General features: G+C 36.4%; 1 protein-coding gene across 3 annotated transcripts in view; it reads right to left on the bottom strand.

The window, feature by feature from the left end:
* SDCCAG8 (SHH signaling and ciliogenesis regulator SDCCAG8) overlaps window positions 1-23,852 on the bottom strand; it is a 119,337-nt gene that overhangs the window by 71,304 nt on the left and 24,181 nt on the right. For all 3 annotated transcript variants that reach the window (XM_075412626.1, XM_075412627.1, XM_075412628.1), the window contains exons 9-13: window positions 21,957-22,095; window positions 18,579-18,731; window positions 15,889-16,023; window positions 12,479-12,595; window positions 234-376 (exon numbers count right to left, since the gene is read on the bottom strand). In XM_075412626.1, the coding sequence (XP_075268741.1) occupies window positions 234-376; window positions 12,479-12,595; window positions 15,889-16,023; window positions 18,579-18,731; window positions 21,957-22,095 (687 nt within the window). The remainder of the gene's footprint in view (window positions 1-233; window positions 377-12,478; window positions 12,596-15,888; window positions 16,024-18,578; window positions 18,732-21,956; window positions 22,096-23,852) is intronic.

Raw genomic sequence — 23,852 nt, 5'->3', positions numbered from 1 at the left:
GCTCACTGCTGGAGCTGAACATTGCCTCTTCTTCACGCTAGTAACACACTTTCATAAATTCTAGTTCACTTTGTAGTTCATAACTCACTTTGTCAAATCTCCACTTTTAACATGACTGAGGGCTGCTCATGCATTCAATGACTGCAAATATCTGTAACAACTGTGGGGAAGCTTGTGGCAAAAAATTAGCAGACTGAAATTGGTACTACAGCATGTAATAGGATAAGGGGTACCTGGTGAGGTGCAGTTGGTGCTCAGATTTACTCAGCAGTTCTGTCAGTTTCAGGCACTCCTCTCTGGCTCCTGTCACATCCTGCTGGGCTTGTTCCAAACGCTGTTTGTTTCCATTCAGCTCTAATCCCAGTTTTTCTATTTGCTTAGAAAATTGTAGAACCAAAGAAAGTATATTTAAGAAATGCATAGAGATACGCTTTAAGACAATAAATCTTACTGTGATCAAAGCTCCTGAAAAATAATGCACACTTTTGTTTTAGAACAAAAGTAGTTTGTTGATAAAAACCGCAAAAGAAGCAAATTAAAGTATTTGAAATTACATTCTTACGAAAAGCCAAAATGCATATCATATTTAAATACATTAATACACAACCAATGTTATTGTCTTCACATGGCTTAAGAGATCCATGCATTCAATCATTTTCCGATTTTCTCATGTGAACGCTTCCATATTTGTGTCCTGAAGTCAATGTGTTAGAAAGCCAGAAGGCAGCAGAACAGCAGCCATCTTCAGAAGCTGCTGGGCATGGGATAGCTCTTGTGGTCATTTATTTTACTTATCTATTACATAAACAACGACACGTGGGAATTCAGCTTTCTCATATTCACGTAACATTATGCAAGAGAATAAAGGTCATCTTGTGATTTTACCATTACTGACAATAAGTTATTTATAACTTGTAACTGAACTGCTAATCCTGTTATTTTCTTAACATCATTAGTCCTTACAGGTCATCTAAACCAAGTAAGTAAATCTAAATTGGTCAACGAGCCTATTAATTAATTTACAAATAATGATTTGAATGATCTGCATCTTTGATTCCAGCATAGCACACTGGACTTACCACCACTAACTGAATCATATTGTCAACAATTTAAACATGTTTCACAGTCTCAGAAGGAACATATTTTGCTTTTAGTCCATATATAACATGCAAGTACCTGTAAGAATACATTTGCATTGTAATACTATACTCTGTCCTAAGGATGCTTTTAAGGAGGCCAGGGGAGTACAGAATAAGCTAACAATATAATTTTATCATGCAGTAACTATTCTGCACTAACTCCCTACATAAATATTTATTCGTTGTTGGGGCTGGAGGGAACTTGCATGTTTTTCAGTCAACTAAACTGTGAAAGGTCATTTGTAGCACAGAATAAAATTGTTCATATAAGGAGTTAGTGCTGAAGAGCTATTATACTTTAAATTCATACCACAACTTATTTTGTGATAGCTTCCTAATGTAGACAGGCCTCAATATCTTCTTCAGTTAGTGAAATTATTCATTCAAACATCCCACAAGAACAAATGAATGTAATTCAGTCCCAATATTTGCACTTGAAGCAGTTTAGTAATAATGTTGTCTCCTTTTCTCCCATGAAAATGTTAACATAGACCACTTACAGTAAGTCATGATGTCGCAAACACAATCTCTTCATCCAGAAAAAGGTTTCATAATGTTCTTTTTTATTTATTTTGAATTTTGCTAATTACTTCACCGTACACTTTTTTCCCCCCAAGAGCACTCAAAGATTCATGAAGGAAATTTTGATTAGAATTTCAATGTCACCTTGCTTTATCACATAGACCACCTACCAAATGAAATCAGTAATTCCAAGGTCAAATACAAAGATAATGAAACTATCTCCAAAATCATTAGTATTCTTCCCCTCTAAAGAATGTAACAACCTATTATACTGTCAGAATATTTTAAAACCAGGTGTGCAAAGGTATTCAGTTACATATGCTTTGCATTTTCACTTCTTCCCAGAGACTTTCACATATTTTAAACAGAACAACAGAAGTCTCAGTGGGTTCTCTACACTCTGTTCTTCTTAACAGCAACAGTTCATTTATGTGATTTTTCCATTCATAGTAAACAGGGATATGAGATCTTCACTGTCTTTACAAGTTAGAGACAGGGAAGTTCTGCAACATTCTTAAAAATTGCTTTAAGAATACATCCATTCAGCAGACCTTTACAAAAACCAAACCAGAAATTAGTCGAAAAGCATCAACTAAGTATTTGAAAAAGCACAACCACAGCTGAGAACGTAAATACACTCTAGATCACTCCTTCAGGGAGAAGTTTCAAGAACAGATGGGTTTACACTATTGCCTCAAGTTAAATAGGCTCAGTCAGGTTTTGACACAGACCCACAGAAGGAAGCAAATTCCAAGTGCAAGAACCTCTGGTGAAAATGTTCTGCTTCCATCAGCCAGATGTTGAACCTGCAGGGTTGAACCCAAAAACACATCCACAGACTTCAGCTGTCACAGAAGTATGGAGGGAAATTCTCAGACAATGACTCCATGACAGGATCTTTAAAGATTCACAGCAGTCTTATGATTTCTGTAATAAGTATCAAGAAAGCAAACCTAGGTTTTGAAGGACAATTTTACTTCTGCTGCTTTCATCAGTAATTCCAAAATTCAGAATCGCCTTCTTTACATACACACACGTGTGTGTGTTTGTGCATGTGTGTATATATATATATACACATCTTAAAATACCAATATTTAGAGGTACTTACTGTGCAAGCTATATGAAGAGTAGGAATTCTACACAAGAATTCTGGCAACAACCATGGCAGAAACAGTACACAACCTCATGAGAAAGGGATGGCACAAAAATGCCACCCAAGAGAACACGCTAACAGCAACTCAGAGACCAGAAGCTTCTAACCCAGGTATATTTAGGGATACCGACTAAATTCTTCTTTATGAAACACCAGACAACACTCACTGAAAATAATTTGGTAGGAGCCTTGCATCATCAAGCTGAAAACAGACAGCCCATACTCTGAACGCTACGTGTTACTTCAGTTTAAAAACTCGGCTAATAGTTTGAAACCTATGAAGTCTCAGCACTTGAGACTTGTTCACACAATAAAACCAGTCCTCTCTCCTGCAAATAGTAACAGTCTCACAGACGTATACGCTCTATCCTGAAATACGTCCAGTCCGGGACTAGGTCATCACAATATAACCAGAATTTAAAATACAGAGAAATTACGAAACCAAGAATCTTCTTCACTATTCCTGCAAGGAACCTTATCAGGCAGCATCTTTCCAAAACTACTCACACTGAAACTAGTTTTTGTGTTACTTTTAGTTCCCATGTCTTCTACTGGTAAGCTGCAAGCAGTTCTGCAGCTGCTATCTGGGCCCCAATGTAATTGTAGGGAGAGAAACAGAAACAAACCACCAAGTATTTTGCTGACAACTCTGCTTCTCATGCAGTGTTAATTTGATCCCTCAGTGCCTATCATTTGTGATACAGCTTTTTACAACACGATCAGAGAGTATTTCTTCAAGGTACTTAACTTTTCAACGTATGTGAGAGACAAGAGATGGAGCACAGAACCGCAAAAAGACAGATGACAATCTTGCATTTAAGAAAATCTGAAACAGATTTTCAGTATAACAAGGAACAGAATTATCATAATGTATACGTACAACAAGACTATATTGAGGTTGGAACAGGCAACTTCTGGTGCTTAACTCCGCAACTTTAATATTCTTATTACTTCTGCACATAATTTTAAAAGTACTGTTTAATCTGTCTTGCACTGCAGTTGCCTAAACTTCAAGGAATATCAACAGGCACTTTGCCATCGAAAGATGGCAGCCGAAACCTCAGTAAGAGAAACATCATTATTAGTAAGCTGAAACACGTTAATACCATTCCGAATCAAACCCAGTTCCGTTACAAGAAGAAAGTTTTACCAAACAAAAATTGAAGTGTTGGTGAAATACCACTGCAGTGAAATTTTATTCTATATGAATCATTCTTTTTTCAGTATTACCACCAACCACCTTATATATTTTAATTTTCCACTTTGAATTATATAGGACCGTTCTATATTTTTTTCTTGAAACACTTACTTTAAGTGTTTCATTTTTCATTCATTAGTTTATGATGACTTTACAAATTATCTTCTGGTTTTCACAATGCATTTTCAGGTGAACACACATTCAGTGACATAAATGCAACTTACTGGAAAACATAAAAGATGATTTCTCAAACACTGGATCAATCTTCAGATATCCTCTTCATAAATCATCTGAAATTATCTTCACCTCGCAATACTTATGTATGTTGTAAAAATGTGCTATTTAATTAACTAGACATCTCTTTATCTCTACAAATTCTGATAAAATGAAATAATAATTTCAATCAAAAAAGTCAAATTAAAGATTAAAATAATTGTTGAATTCTTTTCATTCTGATGCTGATGCTATTGTATGCAGAAAAAACCAACTTTAAATTCCAAACTAGCAGATGTTTTTCATAGAATTCTAAATAGCAGCACACTGACAGAAAAGACAAATGCTTTTTTTTTTAAACAAATGAGAATGATTAAGCAATGATAAAAGAATTGGTACTCTGAAGTAAATGCAAAAACAACTCTCGAACACTTTTAACAAAATCAAAAATATATTAAAACCAGATGAATTAATAAATGTTTTATGACATTCCCTGTTGTACCAGTATGCTCACACATCAGGTAAGAAAATAAATAATATAACCTGAAAAATAAATTTTGCACTGACTATACCATTACACAAATTCTGCAGGAAAATAATTCTAGATAGAAAAATATTTTTGTGAATTTACAGTATTTTCTTTTTGTTTCTTACTTCATTCTCCACCATTATTAAAAGATCAAAGGGGTATAAAATAGAACCAAAAACAGAAGAACAAATACAAAGTAATAACAAGTGAAATGTAATTACTATGGTGGCTAGTATTTGCAGGTACACCCCCAAAAAGGCAATCAACATCTATAAAAACACATACACTTCAAATTAATACACGGTAAAATCTCACAGGCCCTGATGCTCACATGCTTCGTTTCATTTACTGAAGTAGCCCTTCAAAGCAATGAAATCAGTGATGGTGCACAGGACTGAAGCTATAATTAAGGTCTTTCTAAGAGGTGCCGCCAGTACGGCCATTCACATACACTTCAATATTACATATAGCAGTGACAGGAAATTTTTGCACTGTTTAACACTGATCTCAATCCATGTCACCTTGTTTACTTATTAATATACTAACTGATCAGGGACAGAACAATCACAGCATACTATAACAATAATTTTATTTTTTGATTAAAACAAAACTTGACAGTTTCTGCAGTAAGCATTTGCGGTATGTTACTTGGAGGTAATACGACCATCAGTCCATATGTAGCAGGGGTCATTTGCAGGCATTTCTATACTAAACCTGATATCGGTCAAGCAACTCTAGGTTCTGAGTGGTCTCTAAACCTCAGACCTCCCAGGCATGGCCATCTGACATAACACATTGCACCTGACAAACTATCCAACTTTGTAAAGAGAGTTAGGGCCACACGAGGTCAACCCCCTCCACGTCCCAACAACTTTTGCACTCTATATGAATTACTGCTGCTTCCCATTCAAATCAGAATGAGGATGGAAAGCAGTTGTGAAAACTAAAATCTGGTTTTAAAGGGAAATCTCCTTTCTGGAAGTAGATTTATTATAAAGCTATGCAAATATACAAATAAATAATAAGAAATACAATGCACACAAGACTTAAAGGAGTCCACAAAGACCTCCTCTTTCAAAGAGGTCAGTTCACAAAAATCGTAAGACAACTGTGAATTCTACAAATCATTTAGCTCAAAACAGAAACGTGAAAACCTTTCATGACATGAAAGGCAACTCATGTGATCAGATACACAGGAAGAGAAGTAACTCCAATAAACACCCACGGTTCCTTTGAAGGGTTTTCCCTATGGCTGGCTCACATATCAACTGAACTCTGCAGAGCAGACGGACAAACGAAGACATAACCTAGGTAAGCAACGCAGGCTGTATTTTGCTGGGCGGCTATCATTCCAGCCTGATCTGGTGGGATTCTCCAATTCCTCAAAGGGAAGCAGTTCTGTGACCAGTTTGTCACTCGTACTGCAAAGAAATGCAACAGCACCTGGCAGTACTGGGGCACCCCACGTGCTCCACTGAAAGGCAGAGCCTGAAGATGAAAACCATTACCTAAGCACAGGCCAGCAGCCACAAGCCCTCTGCTTCCAGAAAGACTGAGAATTAATAGAGACAGGCCGCTGCAGTTTGCTAGGAAGAGCAGGATGCTGGAAGAAATTCCCGGGAATGGCATGGAGGGAGGATGCTCTTAAACGCACACATCTGTAAATCCCACTGAAGCAAACTTGCTATCTGTAATTGTTAGCTGGGGCAAGAAAAAAAATCACATTGCTAAGCAGATATTTATGAATACACACACACACAATTTTTTAATTAAGAAGCTATCTTAGGTGTCTGTCCTTGTGCAAAATCTCAAAGAGCAACATGGCCCCTGGATACTGTGCATAAATACTCTGGGAAACAGACAACAGTGAATGGCTGAAACATGTTATACAAGGATTTTACCTCATTATTTCCCTGAAAATATTTGCTTTCAATTTGCCAAAATACTTGAATTGCAATACTACTGCAGGAACAAAACTTCCAAACCCATAGAAACTACTACAGTCACATTTTAATAGACAACCTTGCTGTACTAGAGATTAGCTCAGCAGCCACCAGCAGAGATAAGAAAGCGATTTTGTTCTACAGTGCAACAAGATTTTATTTTTTTTTTTCAATGGATTGGACTGGGAGTGGGGGGAGGGATGGGACAGGACCGGGGAGAGAATGGGGTGTGCAAAATAGATGGTTGGCTTGCTGATAAAGGAATTTCAGAAAAGGAAGGATGCATACAGAAAAGGAAAGGGAAGATTACTCCTACTTCATTACTGAAAAACAGGAGAGAAGAAAACTTATTCCTTTTATCATTTCAAACACATATTTGAGATTTCTGGTGTGGGATTGGCTCTTTCTTCCTGGACAGCATTAAGCAATAGCTGGAAAGAAAACCTATGCAGCAACAACCAACAAGTGATAGTCAGGGACTTTTACACTCTTTCTCTTCTGATTGTTGGCACAATGGCTATTGATAAAGAACCCATTTTTCTAGTTTAAGAAGAAAAAAACAACAGAAAACAAGGATTTCTTCAAATATAATGCATATACACACAATACCAAGAGCTATGCAATTATTTTCCTACTTTGAATAATGTTTAATGCATATACATGATTTTCTCTTCCCACACTCTTAACAGTGTGACCTCACACTGGACGACAGAACCGGATGAAGGTTGCATGGGCCAATTACACCTATGAACAACAAAATCCTGGTTACCAACTGGGTCGTTCCTCTTAGGAGGTAAGCTGCTTAGGGAAAGCAGACAGTACAGAAAACGCAGACCGGTCAGTACAGAAAATTCTACTGCTGGGAATCCCAGTTTCTTATGGAAACATGACAAAGAATTTAATGAAGGCTGATCATACCTCCGATCCTTAAGGAATGGATGGCTGATGGAAGAAAGCAATGCCATAGCAGAGCAGCAGCAGCAGCCATATCATAATTGCAATCAAACATTTCTTTTGTTATATATTTCAGGGTTGTAGATCAATGTTTTCCCTCAAAAATCTGAGATGAGCTAGTAAGTTCAGTTATAAAAAAGAATGATGTTTCTCCCGAACCGGTTAGAAAATCCATATCAAAGCAAGGCATAAACTACTATCATTTTACTCTCTTACTTACCCATTTTCAAATTAGTGCATTGAGTGCCCCAAACTGAAAATAATACATTAAAAAGAGTTCACTTACAGCAAAGGTTATCACATTTTCTTTATGCTTTTTCGTCCAAAAGCAATTTGGCTTTGCTACTCTTAAGGCCGTTATACTCCAGATCAGACCAGGTAAGAAAATACGATACTGCGTTTCAGGCTGCCTGCTAGGTTTTGGATTTTTCCTCCTGCCAAACTCTATTCAAGTATGCTTACCGATTGACTAGAATTTTCCAAAACAGAACTTCCAGAGCATCTTTTCAGCTAGTGAGGTCACAAAATCTTAGGCACAGAACTGCTACAAGAACACACAAAACACATAATCCTAACCCATCTTTGCCAGCATTATTAAAACTTGCAGTTTTATCAAGTTTCAAAACATCTGGTGATATCCTGGATGTCCCAGCTTGTGAAAAATCTAGTATTTTCAAAGCCTGAATGATGGAGGCCTGACACCTGTTCATAAAAAGGCACTTCAGTGAATCAGTGCCTTCAGCAGGTTGCACTGGTCCTGCATCGGACACTGCAGCATTTCCAGGATATACACCCCAATTCTCGGCCTGCAGTATTTCTGATAAAGACAGAGTCAGTAATCTCTCTGCTTATAATGTGCAAATTAGGTTACTATAAATCTCAGATTTATGACAAATGAGATAAACATTCCCAAAATACCTTTTGGCAAAATGCTTTTGGACTGCAATTTTGCCAGAGTTTTATTTGTCTGCAAAATCATCAGTCTATAGTGTACAGAGGCATCATTTAGGTACTGTCACACCACAAAAAAATGCTCTGATGTGTAGTTCTTTCCATTTGTATAGGTTGTGCGTATCAGTGACTCTCCAACTTTCTTTTATTTGGACTCATGAACTTCCATGAAGCAGCTCTTAAAAATCTGTGGGGTTTGGTATAATATTTCTGGAGTTTTTCATTCTGTCACCTACAAGGTAGGCAACAGAAATCTGTAATCCCCCGCTTCAAACGTTTGTCTGATTTTAAAGACAGTATAAAAAGAATGGCTTTTTACTGGTTAAGATTATGAGCTTGGATTTATTTCTACTCAAAGTATTTATCTGATTCCTCAAAACATGAAAAATAAAATTTAAAAGCTTCAGTTAGTCTCTGAAGTTGGACTTAACATGTCTTATTGCTTTATTACAAGGAGACCACAGCTCCCAGTGGTGCAATGCTACCAGTAAGAACTATCTAATAAGGATGACGCTCAAATTGGCTGGGACTGCATAAACCAATACTACAAAACTGTTGTCACTTCTACATGCTGAAGCTTGCAAGATTTTATAAACCAAATAAAAATAATTTACAGACAAACAGAAAGCAAATTATTAACAGTGTACTTCCTTTTTATAATGCAGAGCAGAAAAGAGCAAGTGATGCTAATCTGAGGAAACGATTTCATGGTGTGTCAGAAGTATGATTTCTGCTAGAAATGCACAAATGATGCCATGCAGTGCTTGCAAATTCACAGAAAAAGTATTATAAAAGTGAAGTCCTGTTATGTCAAATATGCCACACAATTTTTGTTCTGGTAACAGCTATTTAGGTTAGGGCGTGACTTTTCTCCGATATAGCTGTGCTAGTACAACCCCTAGTGTGGGCACAGTTTACTGCCATGCAGGCATTATGCCCGTATAACTTCTAAAGCTTGTTCCTAAGAAGGAAAAGCATGAAGTAAGGCACTGTTACTTCAGCACAGCTCCATCCACAATGGGAGGGCTGAGAGAGGAAAAGTGAGGACAGTAGGTTGTGCTACTTTACAGCATACTGGGCCAGACGAACAGATGCGGTTTTTGTGTAGAGAAACTGTGTGGTACATGTCTTCCCCCCCCCCCCCCCCCCAAATCCTAATGTTAATCAGGATCATGACAGATGATATTACAAAACAATTATTCAATTTAAATGGTAACATTGATCACTGCTTCTTCATTTTTATTCTAAGAAATTTTCATGTCAAATATTAATAACAGGTAGTCATACCAAGGTGCCAATATTTGTTATTAGTCTTAACTGAGTAACAATGATAGGAAAAGAGATACTAGACTAGAAGAGAGAAAGACCAAAGATAAGTACTCCCTTTAATTTTCCTAAATTATACAAATTCACTTTTGAAGAACTTTAGAAATAACACTGTATAATAAACACATATCTGTATTTACTGACATAAATGTATCTCATGATCCTAAACTGTACATGTGGTGATTTCTGCTTATTCTGACACACCTGAATAACTTTAATTCCTTTTTAAGTCACTACATATAAACAAAAATACATCTTCAATACTAAAATTTATCCATAGCACAGTTAAAAATACAGTCATACCTCATAAAACAGTAAACTCACTTTCAGTATAGCAAAAGACAATCTGAAACATGATACTGTGCTTTTAAAATAGAAAAATGCAACATTTACTATAGACTAGCATGAAAATATTCATACATTATTGTCTCTACTTTTAAAAAATAAATATGTATTTATTATGAACAGATGGTGGCCAAGGAAGGTATCAACTCTCTCTCTTAGCCAGAAGGTCAGGTCATGGCTGAGAGACCAAAGAACAATTACCACTTGCTATTCAGTGCCATATAAGATGAAACATTTTAGGTTTTTCTTTAAATACAAAGCTAGATGCAATTGAGCTGTTTTCATTTAATTTAAATGAAATAATTTGCAATGACTTACTAACATTTGTTAAAATTTGATTTTAAACCACCGCCCCCCCCAAAAAACCCCCCAAAAAACCCCAAAAAACCAAAATACCAAAACATACACACACTCTTCTTTTTCGTTACCTTTTAACATATTAAATAATATTAGGATCTTTACAGAATTTTCTTGGTTACTAGAGCCACAGCTGTAAAACAGCTGCTAGACTCTGAGCCTGAGAATTTCAAACTAGTTTGTTTTCCTTTCTTTAAGGAAACAACAATCATATTTGAACAATACAATTCCTTCATGTAATTACTGAATTAGTCTAATAATCTTTGCTTGACACGAACTCCTCCTCCCACCACTTTAATTATATCAAATTATAAATCACCACATTTTGGTGTATTCATTCCCACACTGAATAAAATACCAGTATGTCAATACATGAGGTTAAAATATTTTGTTAAATTTTGCAATTTGTTCAAAAGGCAATCCTGAAGCAAGTTGGAGAACAGGATTTAAAATCCAAGATACTTCTTCAAATATCTTATTAAACACATCCTGTTTTGTTTGTATGCCAAGATTATGCCAACTCTCTTATCTGTGATATCTGTCAAGACACAGACGACAAGCCTGGGTTTTTTTGTTTTTTTAAGTGTCCTTAGGCCTAAAAAGAAAAAAAAAAGCCAACCTGGAAAACAAAATCTTTTCAGGCCTCTGTTTTTCTGCCCTGTACGTTTTTCTATACATATTGAAGAGTTATTTTATCTAATGAACTTCTCTTTTGGTTTTTACATATCTTTTTATTATCATTTGAATTAATATTGCTTCCAGCCTAAGCTCGTACTTTATTAAGAAACTTACTGTCCTACACAAAGATTTTGGGGAACTGATAAATAAAAATATAATTTCAGAAAGAATGCATTTTTCCCTACATATATTCTGACACAGGGAGCAATTTTTCACTTATTTATAAGAAAAAGAATGATTTAAAACCTGTTAGATGGGCTGCTCTAATAACAAAATGCATACAAAAAAAAATTATCCTCATGTTCATTTCATACATCTGTGTATTCAGAAGACATCCATCCACTCTAATGTGCAAATCACAACTTATGAAAGAATAACTGGAAGTTTGAATACCTAGAGAAAAACAGATACAACCTCAACAAAAAAGGGCACTTCAAAAGATGCAGATTACACCTGTCCAAGCTATTTGCCAAGTATGTCGCAGGTTACTCTAATAATCTTTCTTCCTGCATGGGACGTTTTCTCACAGACTACCTATAAGATATATACTGTTTCTTGTATTCTTATAAAACACAGGTTTAGATAATCAACAATTAATGCCTAGTGGAATTTCTATGTACCTATATCCTCTAGAAGGCTTTGGGTTTTTTGGTCTGGGTTGTTTGTTTGGGGTTTTTTTGTTGTTGTTGTTGTTGGTTTTTTTTTAAACTTTTCTATGAATCCCAGCATTCATTAACATTCAATCTTTAAAGAAACAGGAAGATAAATGATTTTCATTTTTGGTATCGCTAGGTTATACTTCAGAGTCTTTAGTGTTTTGTCAGGCTGCATATGTAATCATGTGTGGATTTATTTGTGAGAAAAAGTGTATAAACATATGTATACAGTACACACAATTTAAGTACATTGTATGAATACATATGACAGAGTAATTCTATATGAAAGCATGGGATGAGTATTATGTAAAACCGAACATACTAGGGCTGAAAACAAGAATAAGATAACCAAGAGGTATTTATTTAACAGTAATAGCTGGCTTGTTGCCCTTAATTTAGAAACCATTTAACAGTAATAAATGACCACTATTAGAAAAATGAATCATTCCAGCTTCCGAAATAACCCTACTTAGGCTTCTAATAACTGCAAAGGTATAGCAGTATTATCTCTTACCTGGTCCTTAATTTCAAGCTCCCTTACAGTTTTTGTTCTGTACTCTCTGAGCTCCTTTTCTGCCTCATCCTTCTTCATTTTGGTTTGATTCAACTGATAGCGCATTTCTCCGCACACCTGTTAGATTATACAGACAACACGATCTGTAGCTTGAAGAATTCACAGCCCAGGGTTTGCAATTAGATCTTTTGGTGCCCTCTAGAGGTCATTTAAATGCAACATATCTTAATTTTACAGGTATTTTAAGACTATGCATGGTAAATGTTTTTATATAAAAAGGTGGATCTGAATTCTCCATATAGCCATCGACTTTGAAATACGCAGTGCCTTCTAGATTCAATCATATTTGGATCAAGATTTCAGTAAGTATAAATATTTATGCTGTAAATATATGTGCTACTAAATACAGTTAAACTACAGTTGCTGCTTTTATATACTTCTCCCATTCTCTCTAAAATCCCAAGAAAATCTATGTCAACACTTTCAAAACCTAGAAGTAAAGGATCTATCACACTTCTAAATAACGGCGTAGTTTCTTATCTTGCCAATTTTCCACTGTTAAGAAAGAAAATGTTTAAATGTTAATATGATCATTTTCAAAGTTAGATCAGAGCATTGCAGACTTACTACAAACTGAAGATAAATTCTTTAAAAACAATGCCTAATTCAAATATATGCATGAGCCAGAAGAAAGAGAGCAAAGCAAGATTTAAAGAAATCTAGTATCCCTTCCACAAAGGCAACAATTCCTCCCTGCTGTTGGGATTTTTATTATATTACCTCCTCGTTCCTTTCCACCTGAAGGCAGCTCAACTTCAGAGGGTCTGGGGAGAGGTTAGGGGAAAGAAAGAGAAAGAAAAAAACCCCACATCAATCCCCCACACAACGTTCACTACTGCTGTGTAGGGTTGTTATTCTCCCATTTCCCAGTCTAAGACTTTAAAAGGATTCTATTTGATCTTCTCTGCTGGGAATGGAGAAGGATGGTGAACAAGCTGTGCCCTTTTTGCCCTTATCCTGTGCAATCACCTCCAGTTTGTGCCTGTTCACCTTAATTAACCAAACATAAATACATACACACTCCCTAAGAAAAACACAAATGTGTTGACTCACAGCTACTCTTGGAGAATGAACTTTCCAACTCACTCTGCTTCCCTACCCCACTTCTTTCACCAAACTTGCTTCCTAAATGTGCATGCTTTTAATTTGCTGCTGCAGCTCTCTGTGCTTCTCAATCTCCTCACACACATTCTACAATCCAAATTACTTTGTATTTTTCAGTCTCATAACTCTTCTCATTTTTCATTACTTTTTTTTTCTTCTTAAAAAAAAGGTAAGGTAAAAGACAATACACACACTGCAATCAAATCCCCTTAGAAAAAAACAAAAACGACTATCATAACTTTTAGAAGCAGCTTCAGTTATAAATTCAAAGGACAGTTTGGGAATTGACCCTGTTGCAAATAATGCAAGGTAGCAAATGCTTTGAAGAACGGCAAAGTTCTAAAGCACTGGGGGGGTTTAATACTGAAATATCATATGCAACTAAAAAAATCCTAAGGTACAACTGCATAGATTGCCAACCCTGTCTTTCTACCTCCTTTCTACCTCCTCCTTCCTTTACATGAAGGATGTGACAGAGTGATATGTCACTTCCTCCAAGCAAAATAAAAAAAATAAATCCAGCCGTCCTCGCCTTCAGCACCCCCCTCCTCGCACAAGTGAAGAACGCAGAAGAATCAGCAGATGGTGCTGTCCTAATAATGGATTTTTCAGTCTCCTTATAGTTCAGAACAAAGGAAAAAGATTCTCACTCCAAAATTTTTTCCCTGACTTCTGGTGCTTTCAGAAAAAACATTTCAGATAAAAGTCAAAAGAAAAAATGTTGCTAGTTGATGTTTTTAATAATGGCAAACTGAGTTCGGAAACAAGGAGTCAGATTCACAAGCAGACATAGATGTCACACAGCCAACGAAGAAGGTCAGGGTGATGCAGACAGACAGCTTAACGGTCAGCACCTTCCTCCAGGACGTTTGAGACTTCTCAGTTCAGAACAGGGACACAAATGCAGGGTTTTGCCATCTCTCACGACAGCGCAATAAAAGCACAGCATAGACTATTGCAAGGCGGCCACCTAGCCAACTTCGTATTGACTAACACTGAGTGAAGCAGGGACTGGAACTACAGCGTGACCCTCCTGAGAAACTGCTTCGAATTGGTAGGTTATAAAATTGCTCTTTCCAGACCAACGGATATTTATACCTGCTACCTCTTTCCCCTGCTCCCTGACCCTTTAAGTGGTGCTAGTCATCTGTGAACCCAGCCTGAAAAAAAAACCCTGTATTACAGAAATCATAAATAAAACCATTTCAACATTCTTCAAATGCTCCCTTCATTTGTTTTTCAGCTGAAGCCGAATTAAATTTTCTAATAGGTTGGGATGACTTGTTGCTGTAAGTTTTCTGTAATGCTTTAACCTGTTGCTACCAGCAGCAGAGGAAGACAGGAATGATGAAAACCTCTCCAGCAGTCTCTAGAGGCCTGAAGAATGAATTGCTTCCCAAACCCTTGCAATTAACAACTGGGGAGGTAGGATTGGCCCCAAGATTATTGGTAAGGTATATATAGACATTTCAAGACGCTGTAACAAATTTGAATTCTCAGATTGTATATTCTAGAGAAATTTAGCACCCCCTCATCCTCACGAAGTTGAAGTTATTCCTGTACCAAGTGAATGATGAAACTAAGCTAATAAAAATAATCACTTTAACACCTGTGTGACTCCCCAGCAGAAATTTTGTAATGGCAATTGTTTTTCCGCTCTCACGTTATGACCCACATTAAGGCTTTAACAGGTTGAGAAACACATGCAAAATAAAGCACCCAGAAATCATACACATACATAGACAGATGTTAAGCTATAACTCTTAACTGGAAGAAAGATCTCTTTGTAAAAGGCATGTCATCAATATTAATGAATACAGCGGTACACCACATACACATTCTACAGGAAAGTACTTGAAAAACAGCGAATTGATGCAGCTCCCTTTTTTTTAAGCACTGCATATCCCAGAGGTAGCAATTACAGGACAGGGTTGAATACCACAGTCTCATTCACACCAAATGCAATTTTTAATGAAACACTGGACTGCAGTTTTAAATAGTGATTTGCACAGTCTGCAAGGTAGAAAGTTTAGCTTTTGCATCACAAGGTGATTTAGCAGACTGAAAAAGTTATCTTTTTAATCATAAAATTGTGTCTCTGGGATATTCAGATGAAGTTTACATTTATCACACTTTTTTTTTTTTCACCAATACAGAGGAAAATGCAGAAAGAAAATAATTCTTATCTTTCAGGTCACAATGATAAGAAAAAACCAAGCTCAATACTTATTTATAAATGTGCCTACCTTATTTGTCTCCATGTCATGTGATACAAGCTGGTGTTGTGATTCTTCTAACTGGTTAACTAGAGAGTTCTTTTCCCTTGTAATTCTTTCCACCTGAGCCTCCAACATGGCCACGTTTTCGGACATGGTCGTCACCTGCAAAAAGCCCAAGAACACTATGACACAATTTGACCAACCACGGATCTAAATCTTGTCAGACTTTCTCCTTGAAAGCTAGTGTATGTAGCCAAAATACACAGCACCAAAAAGATAATTAAAAAATTAAGTATATACAATAAAAATATACCATAAAAATATACCATAAAAATATACCATAAAAATACAATAGAATATGGCTAAATGATTTTAATAATAGGTTCATTATTTTGACTTATCATACACTACTTCATTTGAAACTTTTCATCAACCAGACTGGTCTCCAGGACTTGTTAGTATGGACAAAGTGTCAGAGCAGCTGGTTGTATTATTCTTGCAGCTGTAACAGGACTGTTCAACACCTTCTTATCCATCCTTATGTAGGTTGATTTAAACTAAATCATGTTCCCCCCAGCTAAAGAAAACTTCGATTGCAACCACAGATCTTAAATTAATTTTGAAGTTCAGGAAACATTTCAGCATTATAGATCAAAGCATGATGTTGTACAAAAACCATACAGAAATAGTACGTTAAAAATGCTAATGTAATTCATATTAAATTTTGCTGAATGGTAAAAATAAGTAACAATAAAAGAGAGACAGTGACCGTTCAGCTGTTTAGCCCTGAAGCTTACTAAAATAAGTGGAAATAATGGTGTCTGACGGTTCTAGGTTAACTTACAGGAATTCAAATCCAAACCTAGAGGACTACATATTCTTAACTATTTTTCACTCACTATACATCCACCTGATTTATGTATCATGCCAATTCTCCCGTTCAAACAAATCACCTCATAAAGTGATAAAATATTCATATGCAAATTGACTTGATGCACAGTATACCATTTCTACCATCTCATAATCCTGAAACATAGAAGTAGTTAATTGTACGTAGGCGTAACTCGTGCATACAGATCATAGTTTTCTACAAAGTCATCCCATATCTTTAATTACCAAGCACATAGTGCCATTACATGTTGCTTAATGTGTATGTAGGATTTAGAAAAAGGACTACAACTAAAAGTGGGAATCAGTCCCAGTAAAACACTTTTCAGTGGGTGATGAAATACAAAATAACATGGTGACACGAAGGAGTGAATTATTCTACCAAAAAAGAGGCATGAAATTCTTGTCTAGTAGGCTATATTTTGGAGTGCCTACTCTGCTCTAAAGCAAATCTGTAACTAAACAACAAAATGCATGAGAGGGATAACTCCCAATAGAGCAAGGACTCAAACAATCTCATTGTCTCCAGTGTAAGGTTGTTTTTTCAATTTGTTTGCCCTGGCAACATATTTCTGATGATCACTCAAAACAGTTCACTTTCTTAAATATCACTTAGCCCCTATCACTGTGTTTAATTTCTGCTTTAATATCTGGAACTGGAATCAAAGGCTTTGACTTCCTGTAGCAGCTTCAGAACATTATTCCACCATCTCATAATACCAGAAATACAAACATATCACTGTGGTTCCCTGTCTGTATTAGTAGCTTTCCAGCCATTTCACAGGCAACAACTCTACTAAAGAACCTCCTGTTTTTTAAACACTTAAATAGTTTATCCTGTTCACTCTGTGCTCTCCAGATTTTATAAACTGTATGGCTTATTTCTAAAAGGAGCTCAAAAAATATGGAAAAAGCCTACAATCAGAACAGAAATTCACTATATTGTTTCCAAACCTCCACTACAAAATGGTTGAAGAGGTTACACATCAAACAAGCATGAAACCCACTAATTCATGGAGCATTTCCCTCTCTACTTTTCTTCCTATTTCTTTCTCCAACCACCTTCGACGTGCCGCCTCCATCACATTTTACAGGCTTACTGCTGTTAACATGAGGTTTCCTCTGTAGATTCCATTGGGCAGAAAACCCTTATGTTTTACACTTGGATTACACCAGCATCTAGAAGTCTAAAACATGGTTATCAAGGCTTTGTTGGAATTGTCACACTATAAATGATGAGACAGATTCTGTCTCAGAGTTTACAAACATCAGTAAAAGTGAGAGGAGAGATTCCAACACATTTCTGCAGGTGGGCAAATTAAATTTATGATAATGTCACTCTGAAAAATACCATATTAGAATGTAATTACAAATTACAAACATTGTAACATTAACATGTATGTATACGTAAGCTCAGAGTAGCAAAGAATCCCAAATTCGACGTGCTAACTTCTGAAAGCTTGACTTGGCAACCTAAACAATAAACTTTATAAGAAGCTAGGTACAAACCTTGCATCACATATTACTTTACCCTTTCTTACTTTGACAAAGTGCATTACAAACCATTATCCAAACTAAAATAAGTGCATAACATCAACAACCTATTATGTATCCAGTGACATAGCATAAGACCCAGTTATTCAGACTCAAAGGATTACTATCTACCACTGCTTTTAAGCAATGGTAGAAGTGATTTACTGAGCTCTCAAATCCAAAACTGAAACAAAATGAAAAACAAGCAAACAGAAAGTTTAAAGAGGCCAATATCCTCGTTGTAATACACAAATATTAAAAAAAAAAAAAAAACAACAAAAAAAACCAACTCATACCATTGCCGCCAAGCCCTCCCTTTCCTTCTTCATTTCTTCCCGCAATGCTTCTTTCTCATGAGTCCTCTTATTTAGCTGGGCAGCTAACTCCCTCTCAAGACGATTCTTCTGCCGTTCCATCTCACTTTTCAGCTGCTCACACTGGACTAGAGCCTAGAAAAAAATACTTATTTTTAAGTTGAAGAAATCTAAAATTTTAAACACACATGGTATTTATCTGATGCCTTCAGAGAAACCAATTTGCTATTAGAAAGGACGTCTTTTATTTTTTTACATAGCTATTAGGATGTTTATACATACCGTACTGTGTTAACATGTAGAATAGGACTAAGAAATTGACAACAGATGTACATCTTTGTATGTATATGCATGCTCTACTGTAATTTATAAATCTACTAGATTTTAAAAGTCATGGCAAAGATGAACGCATTTTTCAGAGTATATTTTCCAGATAGGTAGCTGCTCTTCTAGAACTAAGATGATTATTTGTCTTCCATTTAAATTTAATGAACGTACATCACAAGAACCAGGGTCCAATATCTGACTCCTTGCAAACACTGTGGTTACTGCCTAACTGCATAGCTGAAGGAAAAATAAATAAACAAGTAATGTATGCACTTCCACTTGTTTTCCCCCTGAAGTGAATTACTGAGTGCAGAAGACTAAGAAGAAACCTGGAAGACCTAAGTAAAGATACAAAGAAACTATTTTTTTGTAGTTTCTGGTTTGTCAGATAAAGAAGATTAACTCTACTGAAAACTCGTAAGTGTCCTGCTCAATTTGAAGTGCTAAAACACAGGTTATAGATGTGTTTTCTATCAGAAGAAACATAAATTCATATGCAAGAAGTACAGTACCACTATCTTCTAAAAAAGGTAGGAAAAACCCAACATCTATTAATTTATGCTGATGTATCCCAGCCAAAGGGATAGCAGTTGAGTGTTACATCAATTTAAATCAGAATTACACTACTCCATTAAGTAAATCAAAGTATTCAAAGCACCCTAAAGGCAGCTTGCTAGCCCATGAGTAAACTAGAGTTCATTTCATCGTTTCACTGATATTCAGCATATCCTATTTCAAGGAAGCTGAAGTAACTTCCTTTTTGGAATTCAACCTTATTACCTTTTAATTTCAAATTATTTTTTTTAAGTGCTTATTTTTCTTTTACTCAAAGCCATTCCCCTATATGCAATTTCCTTGGTGTTCGGCTGTTCATGAGGGAAGCAAATTAAACCACAATTTTTAGAGAATGCTGTAAGAGTCTCTATTAGTTTATGGCAATTCTGTAGGACCCTTCTCAGAATCTCTTTCCTATCACAAGTCTGTCTTGGTGAGGGAACCCCTCTGTTGTTGCCTTGAATCCTCTTCTGTAGGAATTTATCACCAGCATCAGCAAACAATTGTCTGCATAAGACTGGTGTAGCTTGGCAGACATGTAAAACAACGCAACTCTAGAAGATATAAGTTGCAAGAAGAAATGTGTATTTTGTTACTCTACTGTTTCAACTACTCAACGAGCAGTTCAAACAATTATTGTATTGTTCTATCTTATATGACATTTCTGTTGAAAACACGTTCCTGGATGTACTTCAACTGTGGAAGTTTAACCTTACCACATCTCCTCCCTGCTCTATGTAATAGCCAAAAGGCCACAAACTAGAGAGACAACCAAAACACAAGAAAAAATGGTGGTTTTAAATGACAGGCACCTGAGGTTAGACTTTCTGTAAACAGGGTGATGAAACTGCAATTATAACACACTGGGCTTTCAAGTGCTAACTCTTCGCTTTTCTTATATGGCCTGTTCTATTGGATTCAAAAGTAAACAGCACTTCACCTTAAGAGTAGAATAGGACTGGGAAAATAAAGGATGGTTTGTACTTACCAAGAGAAATACCAGTACATGTAAAAATCATAAATTAAGGGAGCATGAGCGAAGGATTTCTTCCAGTTCCTTCATGTAACAACAGTTTTTGAGCAAGAAAGAAAGCAGGTTAGTGAATAGTCTTGTACAGGGCCAGCACTTCACATTTCCTTGCTGCAGTGAAAAGGGTGGCTGGTAGAGACCATACAAAGCTGCTTTCTTTATGTGGTGTAAGTACAGGTACAAAGAGGCATTTTATTAAAGGTTCTACTAATTCATCTTAATACATTTTATTCTTAGGCCATACTCCTAACATGAACTATACTGAATAAGAATTTATAGGGATTTTTCTTTTTAAATATTAGAATAAAGATTCCCAAAACCAAATGAAAAAAGAGGAAGATCAGACAACTTCACTTTATTGCACAGAGGAGGAAAAGTATTTTGTGCAGTTTCAAACAGGGTTAAGTGAATAACATTTCTACGGGACAACTGTAGAGCCCACTCCCAAAAAAGTAAACAAGTAAGCAATTAAAAAAGTCTAACCCCTCAGGGACACTATGTGACAGGCGAACAGTGGGCTCAGCAGGATTCTTTCTGTCTTTGTTCAGTAAAAAACACGTAGCTGTAATACTCTGAAGCTAAATTTAACAAGTACATAGGATTTCCAACTCTCATGATTTTGCACCACTGTTTATAGTTACAGAATCCTAAGCACACACACACACACACTCTATTATGGCATTGGATGAATAACACCAATTTGATCAATAGAACAATCATATCAATCTTGCCACTATTAAAACCAACGGCATTTCATTTAAAAAAAAACAAACAAAACAACCCTCTCTCAATTCCATAGTAATTCACTAATAATACAGTAGATGTCACTAAATATCAAGGAAATAATTTAGGTCAACATCGGTTGATTGTATACAGTAACTAGGACTAACACATGCATAAGATCGAAACCGGTTTTATCATTATTATTTACATAGCACCAAAAGCTTCCTGTAGGTAGCATCAGATAGGACTTCTCATCTTCAAAGAGTCTGTTAGCTAATCAGTTCTTGCACTGCACTCATCTGAGGCAAAAGAGTTGTTTCTAAGGTTTTTAAATATTCTTTCTGGAGTAGCTCAGAAATGTGATATGAAGATTATCCTCCTGCATGTCATGAATGGCTTTGAAAACTCTACCACTCAATTTCTATCACCTTGCCGTGAAACTACATTAGAATTTAAATGATGGCCTAAGAATTGAACACACCCTACAGCCTTGACGAGAATTTAGGAACTCAAATACAGAGTTCATGCTACTGCTCAGGAACAGTCACACAGTGCAATCCTTTTCAATCTACTACACCATAGCAACAAGTGATAAAGGTCTTCTGCGTATATTCTCTCATTAGCATGAAAACTAATTAACATTTGCAGTAGATCTGCAAATTAAACTAATTAACATTTGCAGTAGATCTGAATACTGAAAGGCTCTCGTTTCTTGATTAATTTACCTTTGTTTTTTCTAAATTGGCCTCTTCTGCCATTTGCACAGCTTGCTTAACTTGCTCACAAGCATTAGATTCTCTTTGCTGCATCTCTTTCATGTTTCGTCTCAGTGAAACAAGTGCATCAATCAAATCATCTCTTTCTCTGCATATAAAGAAAAACCAGATATTTCTTCTGTATCTTTTCTCAAGAGGAAAAAAAACCACAACAGGTACATCAAATATGAAATGTTAACAGATAAAGACATAAGGGTGGTAAGTGAAGCAGTGAAGACTAAAACCAGCATGGGTTAAGAGTGAAAGACAGCATACTGCTAGCTTGGTAGATACTAAAAATATCATTTGCTTGCTGTCCAGTTCTTCACTTCAGGAGGATGGACCATTAGTAAGACCACCAGTAATGACAGTAGAGCTCAAGTCATAAATATATTGAAACTGAGCAACATTCTGTTGGCATTACAAAATGGGGACCCATGCTAGAAAAAAAACAAAAAAAACAAAAAAAAGGCAAGTTCCTGAAGAAAAACAGATGGAAGCAATATGAATTTACACTGTCATTAAATGTAAAATAGCGAGAAAAAAAATAAAAGGAAGGGTTAGTTTCAACAAGTAATTCAGAGCACTAAGTATGTCAAATGAAAATCAATAGCCCTTTGCTGCAAACTGGAACTAAACTAAACAGTAAGACTTCTGGATCCTACATCCCCATTCTACATCCCCTCCGAACTCTTGTTAACCAAGAAACTGAGACCTATGCCAAACACTGAAGCACAGTCAGTAAAACTGAAATACTTAACATCACCTTTTAATTATTTTGATATATTGAAAGCTTTTAAATTAAGAGCATAATTATCTGTGGTTTAGGTGCAACCAGAGATTCCGGCAGAAAACTGTTGTGTTTGGTGGTGTTTTTTTTCTTGATGTTGTGTGGAGTGGTAACCCACTTGTATGTGCCAGTGAACTAGCAGTCATATTTTGAGTTTCAATCCAGCAAGATCTGGACAAAGGTGCTTTGAAAATCCCTACTGAAATATCTTTACTCTTAATAAATTGCATCACATGAATCACAGAATCATTAAGGTTGGAAAAGACCTCTAAGGTCATCAAGTCCAACCGTCAACCCAACACCACCATGCCTGCTAGACCATGCCCTGAAGTGCCACATCTACACGTCTTTTGAACCCCTCCAGGGATGGGGAAACCACCATTTCCCTGGGCAGCCTGTTCCAATGCCTGACCGCTCTTTCAGGAAAGAAATTTTTCCTAATATCCAATCTAAATGACCCGACGCAACTTGAGGCCATTGCCTCTCATCCTGTTGCTAGTTACTTGGGAGAAGAGACCAACACCCGCCTCACTACAACCTCCTTTCAGGTAGCTGTACAGAGCAGTAAGGTCTCCCCTCAGCCTCCTCTTCTCCAGACTAAACAGCCCCAGCTCCCTCAGCCGCTCCTCATAAGACTTGTTCTCCAGACCCCTCACCAGCCTCACTGCCCTTCTCTGGACACGCTCCAGCCCCTCCATGTCCTTCTTGTAGTGAAGGGCCCAAAACTGAACACAGTACTCCGGGTGCGGCCTCACCAGTGCTGAGTACAGGGGGACGATCATTTTCCTAAGATACAGCTTTCATATTTTGTTAAATTTCAAACTGAAATAATGGTTTAAGAAAGAGAAATTGGTCAGCTCAAATCTTCTATTTGAAACTGCATTATAATACAAGATTACAAGATTGTACTGATTTACAGTTTGTTCTTATTTTCCAGTGACTGCGACAAAGTTACTTTTCTTATGAAAGTAGATTTTGAAACACTTCAGTAAGAGCGAGCTTTCCCAGAAAATTCTTGCATGCAGAAGAGAAGGCCCCAGGAAGACCTTAGAGCAGCCTTCCAGTACCTGAAAGGG

The sequence above is a fragment of the Opisthocomus hoazin genome, chromosome 2, assembly GCF_030867145.1.
Source record: "Opisthocomus hoazin isolate bOpiHoa1 chromosome 2, bOpiHoa1.hap1, whole genome shotgun sequence".
NCBI classification, from domain to species: Eukaryota; Metazoa; Chordata; class Aves; order Opisthocomiformes; family Opisthocomidae; genus Opisthocomus; species Opisthocomus hoazin.
Note: the sequence above shows the minus strand (reverse complement) of the source record. Positions and strands in the feature narration are given on the sequence as shown.